Raw genomic sequence first — 12,680 nt, 5'->3', positions numbered from 1 at the left:
CCAGGGTGATTTCTGATCAACAAGTCGATGAAGCCGTCCGCGCAATGTGTGGCAGCGGCAAAAAGGGCAAACAGAATGCTAGGAATGATTAAGAAGGGAATCACGAACAGATCAGAGAAGGTTATCATGCTGCTATACCGGGCCATGGTGCGGCCTCACCTGGAGTACTGCATCCAGCACTGGTCACCATACCTGAAGAAGGACACGGTACTACTCGAAAGGGTCCAGAGAAGAGAGACTGAAATGGTTAAGGGGGCTAAAGGAGTTACCGTACAGTGAGAGATTGGAGAAACTGGGCCTCTTCTCCCTTGAAAAGAGGAGACTGAGAGGGGACTTGATAGAAACATTCAAAATACTGAAGGGAATAGACTTAGTAGATAAAGACAAATTGGTTACCCTCTCCAAGGAAGGGAGAACGAGAGGGCACTCTCTAAAGTTGAAAGGGGATAGATTCTGTACAAACGTAAGGAAGTTCTTCTTCACCCAGAGAGTAGTAGAAAACTGAAACGCTCTTCCGGAGTCTGTTATAGGGGAAAACACCCTCCAGGGATTCAAGACAAAGTTGGACAAGTTCCTGCTAAACTGAAACGTACACAGGTGAGGCTGGACTCATTTAGAGCACTGGTCTTTGACCTGGGGGCCGCCGCATAAGCGGACTGCTGGGTACGATGGACCACTGGTCTGACCCAGCAGCGACAATTCTTATGTTCTCTCTTTCTCTACTAAGTCAATTCCCTTCATTATCTTGAATGTTTCGATCATGTCTCCTCTCAGTCTCCTATTTTCAAGGGAGAAGAGGCCCAATTTTTTCTAGCCTTTCATTGTACGGCAATTCCTCCAGTCTCTGGACCCTTTCGAGTAGGACTATGTCCTTTTTCATGTATAGCAACCAGTGTTGGATGCAGTATTCCAGGTGGGGACATACCATGGCTCGGTACAGCAGCATGATAACATTCTCAGATCTGTTTGTGATCCCCTTCTTAATCATTCTTAGCATTCTGTTGGCCTTTTTTGCGCCGCTGCACACTGCACAGACGGTTTCATTGACTTGTCTACAAGTACTCCCAAGTCTCTTTCCTGGGGGCTCTCTCCGAGTATAGCACCGGACATCCTGTATTCGTGCATATGATTTCTGTTACCGACATGCATTACCTTGCACTTATCCATGTTGAACCTTATTTGCCATTTTGCGGCCCATTCCTTAACACAGGTAGCTTCTTAGGGGGAAGTGACACAGTCAAGAGCCAGGGATGCAGCTACTAGGAATTATAAAAGACAGGACCATAGCTAGGTTAGGTAGGCCCAGGAGAGTAGCAGCATACTCCTTGACAACTTCTTCTAGACAATCTGCTTGGCAGAAGTAAGCCAACCTCTTATGCTAACTACATGCAAGTTCTGTTCTAAGGACTGGATAGGACCAGACATCACTACCTAATCTGAAACTTTTTGCAGTCTGTGTTTGGGGCTTGGTAGCACATGCTCTAGACTCATCTCAGGACTTTTGTTTATTGAACCAAGAGACTGTTCCTTGTATGCTTGGCCTTCTGAAGTAACAGGATTTTTGAGTTAATAAAGAGTTTCCATTACCTTTAGTGCTTGTGTCTGTTTGTGCACAGGCTCATCCAAAAACCCTACTCATGCTCATTCAGATATCCATTTTTTGAAGGGATCAATCAGCTGAAGCTCCCACAGACATAATTGTCCAGAATGGGGTCTCAACTTTGTTCTAAAAGCTCTTGAAAACCTTTCCTTAAAGTGACAGTGAAGGACCTTACTTTGAAGGCAGTCTTTCTTGTAGCTATGGCACTGGCGAGGCGGGTCTCTGAACTTCAAGCCTTCTCCTGCAAGGACCTTTTTCTTTCTTTTTCCCAAAGTGGAAGTTACAATTAGAACTGTCTCTTCCTTTCTCCCAAAGATGGTGCCCTCCTTCCACCTAAATCAGCTAGTTTACCTTTCACATTTCATAAATTACAGAACAGACTATGGCTTGTTATGAACATTTGATGTGCAGAGTTCTTTTGCAATATTTGAAAGTCACCAATGATTTCTGTCACTCAGTCTGTTTGTATTTCTTTCAGGTCCCAGAAGGGTATGTATGCTTTAAAAGCCACTAATTACATCTTGGCTAAAAAATGCCATTACCTCAGCTTACATTCTTGAAAGAAAAGAGCCTCCTTTGAACCTCAAGGCCCACTCAACCAGAGTGCTATCTTCCTCTGGCAGAATCTCATGTGATCTATCTTGAAATTTGTAGGTATGACACATGATCACCTTATCATAAATTTTCTAGATATTAATGATTAGATGTCGCTGTCAGAATGGATGCTTTCTTTGGTGATTTTGTTCTTTCAACAGGGCTGATTTCCGACATTCCACAAGTTCTGTACTGATTAGTGCGACAAAAAGGAAGGAGAAATTAGTCCTTATCTGCTAATTTTCTATCCTTTAGTTCCAAATTAATCAGACCAGATGCTCACTTTTGTTGTTACTCTGTTGTTCAGTTTCTTGGCTCTTAGATGCGAGTTTACTCCTCTCATTTTTTTTTCATATATTTTTTGCCATCATCCATGGTTTTTATTTTTGTTTCTTTCCACTGCTTGGTCATCAAGATATACATTGAGAGCAGCTGCACAGTAGCCATTATGGCAGAACTCTTGTCATTCTCTCCATCTCCACCTGCTGGTAAATGGGTATAACTCACAAGTTCTGGACCGATCTATTGTGACTAAAGGAAAGAAAATGTGCAGGTAAAAACTAATGTCTCCTTCTCTGTGTTTAACTGCTTGGGCAAATGCTGGGACTTCCCCTGACAGTTAATGCAGAGGCTTTGCGGTTACTGCATTTTGGATAATTACCACATGGTAACTGCAAAACTTACCTACCTTAGCAAAAGGTCCTGAAAGTAAATCAACCTCCCTCCCCCTCAGAAGGCCAAAGAATGGGAAATACCTAATGTACTTGAATTTAGAATGCTTTGAATTACTAATGAAAAATAATTTACCGTAAACCTAAAAGATAAAGAAATAGCTTGCATGAATATAAGGGGCTGATTCTATAAAGGGCGCCTAACTTAACCCCTCCCCCCCATTATCAAGCTGTGCTAGAGGTTTTAAGTGTGGGTAAGCAAAGTAAGTACTCCAATGCTCATAGGAATTCTGTGAGCGTCAGAGCATTTACCTTGTCATCCCATGCTAAAAACCTCTAGCACCATTAAGTAAAAGAGAGCCCTTAGGCTTTTTAGTCCATCCTTAGGCAATTTACTATGCACTGATTGGGTTCAGACGAGGGAGTCCTAAATGGTGCCCTACTGAAAATGACAAGAACCAATCTGATGAGATAATTTTCAATAGGATGACTTTGATAACTGCTATAAAACTTGTGGAAATGCATGGTTTTTCGCATCCATGCTATTCTTTTACATAAACATTTTTTATTTTTACAAATTCCATACGTAATAGTGTTTTTCATAATGGGCAAGTCACTTACTATCAACAGATACATGTCTATTATGAACTGAAGCCAAGGGTAACGCAAACCCACTCTTCTCCATTGTCAGTAAGGGTCATTCCATGTCAAGTGGACCAGAAGCCCACGCTCGACCCCCTTGAAATCCAACCAGATTTTTCAGGGCTGTTGTCTAGGGTCTCAAATGAAACTCTGCAAAATTTTTGGGATCTATCTCAATTTGGTCAGGAGCTAGGGGTGGTTGAACAAAAGCAAATCGATCCACTCCCATGCCTTGTGTGATCCTAAAATGTCAACTTTGCTCAAGCACTGCGGCAGAAGGAAACTACCTAGGAGTCTGAAATTTTGCAGTTTGGTACAACACCTTGGGGCAAGTTTCTATGCCAAGTTTGAAATCTTTTGCAAACGTGCTTCCATTTGTACAAGTCAGCAAAGTAAGCAAAAAAAGTCATGAACGAAAATTTTGGGCAAAGTAAAAATATGGCTTTATGCATTTATGCAAATTTTCACTGTTTTTCAGATTCAAATATCTCTAATGTGTAGGTTTTTTGTTGTTTTGTTTTTTATATCATTTGAAAGAGCATGTTTTTTGCTACAGAATGTTATCCTGTTTCATCTTGAACCTGATCTTTCTTTGCTGAGAATTAAAGCTTCAAAGATAAGCATTAGTTGTATATGCAAATGAATGTTTAATATTGAAAAGAGGCATGTTTAACACAAGGTACATGAAGTTTCACAGTTAAGTTCAGATTGTTACTGTTTTATGATCTCCTTCCCTGTATCCATGCATTTTCATATACCCACTGCCACTGGTTGTGAAGATCATGACAAGTGTATTATACACTGAGACCACATATTTATCAGTTATTGATCCATTGTCTGAAAGATAATAGTCAGATAATAGTCAGATAATACCATATAAATTTCGAAGCTTTATTAAAGACAAAAAAGAAAAGTGCAAAAAACACACTTATTTAAAGTGCGCATACATACTGACAAGGATCAGGAAATCTCATAAATTCAACTTTTAACTCAGTTTCTTGCACATGGTTTGAAAGTCTGATCAATGTTTGCCAAATAACTTGTGGATAAGTGGTCTATCTGATGAAGTGGCCATAGGTGCATTAAGGCCTGCAATAATTTGCTGTTCAGGGATCCAGCATATGTCTCTGTGGGGAAGCCAGTGAAATGACCGTGTAGGACCTTGTGGATGCAAAAAATTAACCAGGATGTCGCATTCTTCCATTGAAATTTCACATACATGACCAATCCACCAAGAATCATCATATATATTTATATCTGCTGTCTGTATTTTGCACTATATTTGTCTATTTTTCTATAGTTACTGAGGTGACCGAGCTTGCGGAGATGGGGGCAGAAACAGGGTTTTTAAATTTAAGTCCTAGTAGTTTGCAGGTCCACAAAATACTATCAAAACAATAGCATGCCCCTCCTTTATATTTGCCTTCAGTTCCTTTAGATAAGCACTTTGGTACTTGTAAATAAAATGGTGGCTGGCCAAATTAGAAATTTTTCCAATTAATTAGGAAGTGAAGTCCTCTATGGATAACTGTCGAGTTTCCAGTGTATCCTGATCAATGTGAATCCACTGTTTGAATTCAATGATATCATCTGGATCATGTTCACCAAAGAACTCAGTAAAATATTCCTCCAGAGGGATCTGCCCAGGACATATTTCACACCGTTGCAACATGCAATTTTTTGAGTTCATATCACAGACAGTTTTATTCATCTGGAGCTGCAATTGCTGAAAGCATAAGTTTCACATTCTGGTGGATTGTGACTGAATGAGTCCCTGAGGAACTGACTATGACACACCACTTTGGCCGAAGCTCACAGAACTTTGAGAACCCAATTTCAGGCCCATGCTGACTGCAATAGGTAGTATACAGTTCCTTCAGATTGCATAAAAGCAATCTCTTCTGCTTTTGAACTTTTTCACTACTGATCTGAACAGAGACAATCTTTTTCGCCTGGGCATATTCTAGAGATTTGATTGTTTTCATAAAAATCCAGGACTTTCTGTGTAATCTGCTGAGCAAGCACTTTTCCTCTCTTTGTTGCTGGAACAAGAATGCCACCCTGCTGTTTCAGCTTCCTGGCCTTTTTAACCATTCTTGTTGAAACTCCAAATTCCAAAGCAGTTTTCTTAATAGTCTATCTGTGTGGAGCAAAAGTAAGAATTTGTATTTTCTCCCTATAACTAGATAGTTCCAACTTCTGCTTCAGTTCAGTCAATAGAAGGTCATAGTCAGAACACCTTTTACATTGGCCACTTTCTGGTTCTGTTTTGATATCAGCAGGAGTTAAGTCACCAATAACTGCAATTTGGTCTGCAATTGCATTATGGGCTTCAGACAGTTTGCGTTTAGCATAACTTTTAAGGAATTTTGCTTGCTAATCCATTGAATCTTTAGAGGAGAGATTCCTAGTAGTGAAAAGCTGGCATTGAGATTTTCAGATGCATTGGTAGGGTCATCACTGTCAGAATCAGACTTAGGGCTACTTAGATCTTGCAGTCTGACACGCAAATCTTACCTGCATCTTGGGCAAAGCTTTTGGCCTGGTTTAAACTCGTGCTTTGTGATAGCTTTTAAATGATCAACTGAAGGGAGATCAATTGGGTGTAGACCTTTGATACTGCTGTGATTCTGTTTTCTGAATGGATTACAGCAGTTTTTCTGTAGAAATTCAAACTTCATCAGAATCAAGGCTTCATAATGAGTACAGATGGACAAAGTAGAAAGTCCAGAGTGTCTTTTAATTAATTCTTGGTCAGGCAAAGAGAAATTATAAATAAGCTTCAAGCAGCTTTCTCTAGAATAGAATTGGTAGATGTTTTTTGGCACTCAGAAATATCATAGATTCCAATACTGCAGGGCTCTAGCTTATTATTAGGCTCTATAAGATAAGAGTCACCTAAAAATACAGAATAAAAGTAAGGTGAAAAATATCAGTTTGAGAACACAATGAAAATAGAGCAAAGCAAGTTGTACATGTCAGCAAGTGCAGAGTAAGTTTCCAAAATCCACAGAGGCATAGCCTAGTTAACTAGGGAAAGAACCAGATGATGCACAGAAAGAATAGATGGAAAGCAACACGCCAAAGGCAAGCTTTGTCAAATAATAAAGTCATATGGTATTATGAGGTCATGATGAACCTTAAAGCCAGACTTGTTCATACAGCCACTGTGCTGTCATTGTTGTAAGTCAGTAGTAAAACACACTTTCACAAGAAAAAAGATATGGCAAATGTCATATAAAGAATGTAGGCAGTGCTGCTTCAGTTCCAAGGAGAAAATTCAAATTGAACTGGAGGAAAAGCCTCAGATAAAGGCCCTCCCACCACCACAATGGTGGATAAAGGTGGTCGAGTGGTAACCTCACTGGCAAAAACCTCTGTTGTACTCCCAAAATGAAAAACTGTAAGCAGGGCTGTAAGCAGGGCCAGACTACCCGTCCTTTTAGAACACGGGCCACTGAGCACAAAATTTGCATTCGGAATAACCGACTCCAAGCTCCCATGGTCACACATTGTTTGGAGTATAACCATTCATTCACTGACTTACAATGTTGTGTGATTGATCACATTATTGACAATTGCTCTGATCGACAACAGCGACTTTTACGGGCTGAACAAGCTTGGATTTACAAACTGGACAGTGAAGAACCAAATGGGCTAAATCAAAAATTAGAATGGAATGTTTTCTTCTGACCATTTTTCTTTAGATTATTTTGATTCTTTAGTCATTTTTGACGTTTTTCTTTTTCTTTTTAGGATCGGACGCGGGTTCTGGTAGACTTTTTTACTTTTCCTCTTGTGTTTGAAAAGCCATGAGGGAATTATGAATGAATATATTTTCTGCTTAAAGAAGATTTTTTTCAGACCGCGCCACCCTCCTCTCCTGTCAGCAGCTTAGTCAGCTGTTTTACTGCTGTTTTACTTTCCGGGGTTTGACGTCACTCCCCGGGAGTTCATAACCCGGTACAGTCATGGTGCTGCCATCTTTTTGATCAGATGAGACGTTGCGGCGTCCAGCTTAAAGGTATGTCATAGTGGCTTCTGAAGATTGTTTTGAAGTCTTGCTCTAAGTCCAGTATACTGATGTAATTTTCTTTTCTGGCTTTAGTTTTGATCGGACTTTTAATACACCCTGAGGCAGCAAGTTAGTGAAACGCTGGCCATCGTCGGTGTACCGATCAACTGAGATAAGTAGAAAGTTTTTCTTCTATCAAGCATAGACAGCCCTGCTTACAGTTTTTCATTTTGGGAGTACAACGGAGGTTTTTGCCAGTGAGGTTACCACCCGACCACCTTTATCCACCATTGTGGTGGTGGGAGGGCCTTTATCTGAGGCTTTTCCTCCAGTTCAATTTGAATTTTCTCCTTGGAACTGAAGCAGCACTGCCTACATTCTTTATATGACATTGCCATATCTTTTTTCTTGTGAAAGTGTGTTTTACTATATCATTGATTTTTCACAGATCCGAGTATCTTGTGCTATATTGTTGTAAGTCAGAACATGTTCAGAAAAGCTGCATATATCAGACATACTACTACAGCTATGCGTACATTCTTGTGAATCACATGATTATGTGTTTGGGCTTGCAGGCAGTAAGTAGTTTGTGCAAGCCAATGCTTGTTTTGACTGTCATCTTGCAAAAGTGCACAGTAAGTTTTTCAAATGCTGAGCATAGTACGAGATGAGTACTTGTGGCTGGCAATGCTTGGTTATGAGTTTTTAGATCAATATAGTTCCACTGCACATTCACAATGAAGTGCAAATGACCCTTCAGCATAACATGTTTGCACAAGCAAGTAATGCTTATTTTTAAACCATCAATTCTCATCAAAGAAAGATCGGGTCCAAGATGAAACAGGATAGCTTCTGTAGCAAAAAACATGCTCTTTGAAATGATATAAAAAAAGAAAAACCCTATACATTAGAGATATTTGAATCTAAAAACAGTGAAAATTTGCATAAATGCATAAAGCCATATTTTTGGAATGGTCATATCTTCAGCTTCACTTGACTGTAAAAGCTCATATTGCAAATCTTGGAAGTGCATCATGGTACTACATGTCTGCTGGTAAAGTTGTACCCTCAGCTGACTTACCTCCAGCAGCAGTATGGAGCCAAACTGTGCCAAACATTTTCATTCGTGAATTTTTTTGCCTACTTTGCTGACCTGTAGAAATGGAAGCACGTTCGCAAAAGATTTCAAACTTAGCACAGAAACTTGCCTCAAGGTGTTGTAGCAAACTGCAAAATTTCTGACTTCTAGGTAGTTTCCTTCTGCCGCAGTGCTTGAGCAAAGTTGACATTTTAGGTCACACAAGGTATGGGAGTGGATTGATTTGCTTTTGTTCAACCACCCCTAGCTCCTGACCAAATTGAGATAGATCCCAGAAATTTTACAGAGTTTCATTTGAGACCCTAGACAACACCCCTGTAAAATTTGGTTGGATTTCAAGGGGGTCGAGTGTGGGTATTTTTCAGTATTGGTCCACTTGACATGGAATGACCCGTAAAGCAAAAGATTGCCATAGCCAACGTATCTGTCATTTTTACAGACACAAAATCAAGCAAGTGTGTGATCCCTAACAATAAAGTAGTATTGTTGTCTTGCTAATTCCTTTGATTAAACAGGGGAAAAGGTTAACACATAAACACAAAACAATAATATTTTAAAAATGAAATCATGTTGAACTAAGGGACCCCTTTACAAATCCGCGGTAGGGATCCCATGTGGCAAATGTGATGCAGTTCGTCACATTTACCATGCTGGGACTCGCTACAGCAGTTTTGTAAAAGGAGCCCATCCCTTGACTAGCATTTGGGAGCTAACACCCCTTTTTCAGATCCCAAAGGTCAGTCAAGAAATGTATGCAGTTGGTGAACAAAAATATATCCTTATTTTTTATGCATTAACCTTTAATTCTGAGCACCAGCAATGAAGGCAAATGTATACTTATAATATACTGTACGTGTTGTACCAAGAATTAAGTTGAAAAGTAATATTTAGTCCAGGATTTTCAATGTTCCTTCTTTGAAAAGAACAAACTCAAAATTGCCATTATCTAGTTTTACCCTAGCCTAAGCTGCTGCCCATTCTCATGATTAGGCTCTCAGCAGTTTTAGGGCACTCGGTGGCATACTATTTCTGATATAATAATTTAATAGCATCTTAACTCAGAGTCTAAAAAACCAAAACTTTCTCCATCTACACTCTCAACAGGTGACCTGATGTCTATCCTCATTCCTTGCATTTTCTGTCTTAACATCTCGCAAATGCTCATGGATAGCGGGATAAGGAAGGCCATGTCGCGCGCCTACTCTTGCTGGCCTGCGAGTCAGTTTGCCGCGAGCCTTCTCACACCTCGCGCCGCTTCCATAACTGTCCCCACGCGCATTAAATGGCATCCACTGATCCGACAGTCACTCACTTGTACACGTAATTAAGAAACCATGAGAGGAGGCGGGATATGTTACTTAGATGCAGAAGAGGAAATACACGACCCGAGTGTCAGCTACCCCACATTCATAATAGAATGCACATCCCCAAACTACGTGGTGACCGTTATTCTGGAGCTTTAACTTGGGTAGTTTTATTTACTTATCCTGACTTCTATGTGAGCAGAAGCGCAACTTTGTTACCAAATAACTGTAGTAGGGCGTCACAAATGAATGTACTCTTGAGAATAATTAACCTTACCACATAACCCCCCCACACATAAAGAAAGTTCCCGTCCACAGCTGCGCAATGGCCACTTCGCTCCTCCGCTACGCAGAATCGCTGAGTTGTAGCCATAGCTTCCCTTTGATTTTTGAAAAGAATATGGCTAAACAAAACCAAGGAACAGATCCAGTCAGCGTCAACGCCGCTCCTTGCTTTTAGAGACAGTAGATACCAAACTGTCAAAATCGGGGACTGTGAGACGACCAAAACACTACGGGCAGCCAGACTAGCCAAAACACCAACGTACGGTGGCGCGAAGTCACGTGGAGAAATATCTCCCCATAACCACTGCGATCTTTTAAGTTAAGCAAAAGTTCAGTTTTGTGATTTCCACAAAATTACTGACGTTAGTGTTCAAGTAACCCTATTCAAAAATAATGATTTTCCTACTAGAAAAAATATTTCCTGAATAAAGGGTACAGAAGTAGTGTTCTTGAAACACTGCCACTCACAGAGGGTGCAAATATGCGTATCAAGACAAAATATACATGTTCTACAGTAATCAAGAATGCACTTGGCAAGATGATATTAAAAAAAAAAAAACACAAAGCATGCCCTAACGAAAACCTTTCATCATATATAATATGAAAATGGAAATAAATCATGGTACGATAAACAGTGAGAGCAGAATTTGTGCTTCGCTATTTGGGGAAATCCAGGAAAAACAAGGGCCGCGAGGCTGTGTGTGATGACGTCAGGGTCAGCTGTTCTGCGCAGGCAGCTGGAACTTTGGCGCGAAAACTTCAACATGGCCTCAGACAAGCTGAAGAGGAAAGTGACCTCTGCTTTTAAAATGCATGGATTGCTCCTGCGACCGTAAGTATTCTTCAATTTGATATTATTCAGAGGTCTCTGCTTCACTTCCGGTCTCCTCAATGAATTATAGTGGTTGTCTCTTATGCTGCCTTAATTTTTTGGCTTTCGTTCCTTTGTGATATGGTCTCTGGATTGTATTTCCAAATCGGGAAGTGACAGCGACACGGTTGAGTGTAGTGGGTTTAGCAGAGCGCCCGTTACATGATCTCCAATGAGTCTTTCATGGCAAAGAACATAATGTAATTATACACATAAGATTTTTGTTGACTGTGTAGTTCGTAGCTAGTCTTGGGTTTGACAAATGCTTAAGTAGATTTCTACTCTTGCTTTTTTTAATAGAAATTAATGAAAATAAGTACTACAAGCCATGCAAGCATTGGGTTGAAATTTGGACTAGCTTAGGGACTAATGCTCAAAATTAACGCCGGCGTTATAAAGTAGTTAGCACTGATTTGTCCAGCCCAGTGCTCAAAAGGCTCTAACACGGCTGTTAATTATGGTCGCAAAATAAATGGACATCAGTGAGCTTAGTAGTAAGCATTCCTTTGCAATGCAGAAGGAAATGTCCTATAACGGCAAGACAGGAGTAACATGGGTTTTGTCTTCTTTTACAAGCAGAAGGAATCCCTGCAAGTTTTAAGCACCGATAGTGAGGGCTAAAAGTGCAGAGTCTGAGGAAAACCAAAAGTACCTATTTTACTGCGTTTACATGGAGAATAACTGCTAATGTGTGCTTGCACTTCCAGTTTTGTCTGGGCATGTGCATAATAGCCTTGTGTGAAACCCCCTAGTGGTGATGTGATGCAATTACATTATAATTTAATTATTACTATTAAATGTATCAGATGCTATAATCATGCAAATATATATAAATTTCACATACAGTGGAATAAATCTTTATAATACCTAAAATACTCCCTCTTGACCACTATCTAATAAAGTGACACCAAATCCTTATGAGTGAAGTAAACTTATTATTTCTATTTATATAACATTTTATGTAATGGTGGAAAAAAGCCTCAGAACTGGAGCAAAAGCACCATCCAATGTCTATATGTGATTTCTCACAATGCTCCCAATATAATCATTGGCAAAAACCACCTACCATCTTCTTTTTCAAAAAAAAAATCTTAATTTAGCTAATATTTCTTTTTCATGCATTAAGAGTTTATTTGTTTGTGTTATACTCGATTTGGTAGCATTCTATATATGAGAAACACTGTTGAAATGTATACACGCCACAAAATCCTTTTATACTTATCTTGGTTGCTGCATTTTTCTTTAGCAATCCCATTCACAATATCAGTAGTTTTATAAACTTCCTTGCTGTTGTATAGATTCCAGTCTCCTATGCTGATTCACAATTATAAAGATGTCTGCCGCCAAAGAAATCAGCCATGAAAGAGAAGTAGTAGATTTAAAACAAACCAGAGAAAATATTTCTTCACATAACGTGTAATTAAACTCTGGAATTTGTTGTTGAAGAATGTGGTGAAATCAGTTATCTTAGCAGGGTTTAAAATTTCCTAAAAGAGAAGTCCATAGGCTATTATTGAGACGACTTGGGGAAATCCACTAGTGCTGCCCGATTCACGATTCGAATCGGTTCACCGATTCACTTCGGGTGATTCGATTCAA

The 12,680-nt window shown here is 39.7% G+C and overlaps 2 protein-coding genes across 10 annotated transcripts in view; one reads left to right on the top strand and one right to left on the bottom strand.

The window, feature by feature from the left end:
* The window catches only part of KLHDC1 (kelch domain containing 1), a 167,390-nt gene extending 156,938 nt beyond the window's left edge, over positions 1–10,452 (bottom strand). For 2 of the 6 annotated variants that reach the window (XM_033952968.1, XM_033952973.1), the window contains exon 1: positions 10,203–10,452. In XM_033952968.1, the coding sequence (XP_033808859.1) occupies positions 10,203–10,298 (96 nt within the window). In that variant the 5' untranslated portion in view covers positions 10,299–10,452. Of the gene's footprint in view, positions 1–2,477; positions 2,553–9,933; positions 9,974–10,202 lie in introns of those variants that run through there. The other 4 variants (XM_033952972.1, XM_033952970.1, XM_033952971.1 and 1 more) reach the window with 3 other exon arrangements.
* A 419-nt stretch (positions 10,453–10,871) lies between these two features.
* POLE2 (DNA polymerase epsilon 2, accessory subunit) overlaps positions 10,872–12,680 on the top strand; it is a 102,898-nt gene continuing 101,089 nt past the window's right edge. For 2 of the 4 annotated variants that reach the window (XR_004540150.1, XM_033952462.1), the window contains exon 1: positions 10,872–11,042. Coding sequence is in view for 2 of the 4 variants with exons in the window: in XM_033952462.1 (XP_033808353.1) it covers positions 10,915–11,042 (128 nt within the window). In the remaining 2 variants the exon portion in view is untranslated. Of the gene's footprint in view, positions 11,043–11,164; positions 11,282–11,556; positions 11,576–12,680 lie in introns of those variants that run through there. The other 2 variants (XM_033952463.1, XM_033952464.1) reach the window with 2 other exon arrangements.

This window comes from Geotrypetes seraphini, chromosome 7 (genome assembly GCF_902459505.1).
Source record: "Geotrypetes seraphini chromosome 7, aGeoSer1.1, whole genome shotgun sequence".
In the NCBI taxonomy this organism is placed as follows: Eukaryota; Metazoa; Chordata; class Amphibia; order Gymnophiona; family Dermophiidae; genus Geotrypetes; species Geotrypetes seraphini.
This window is presented reverse-complemented; position numbering and strand designations above follow the sequence as displayed.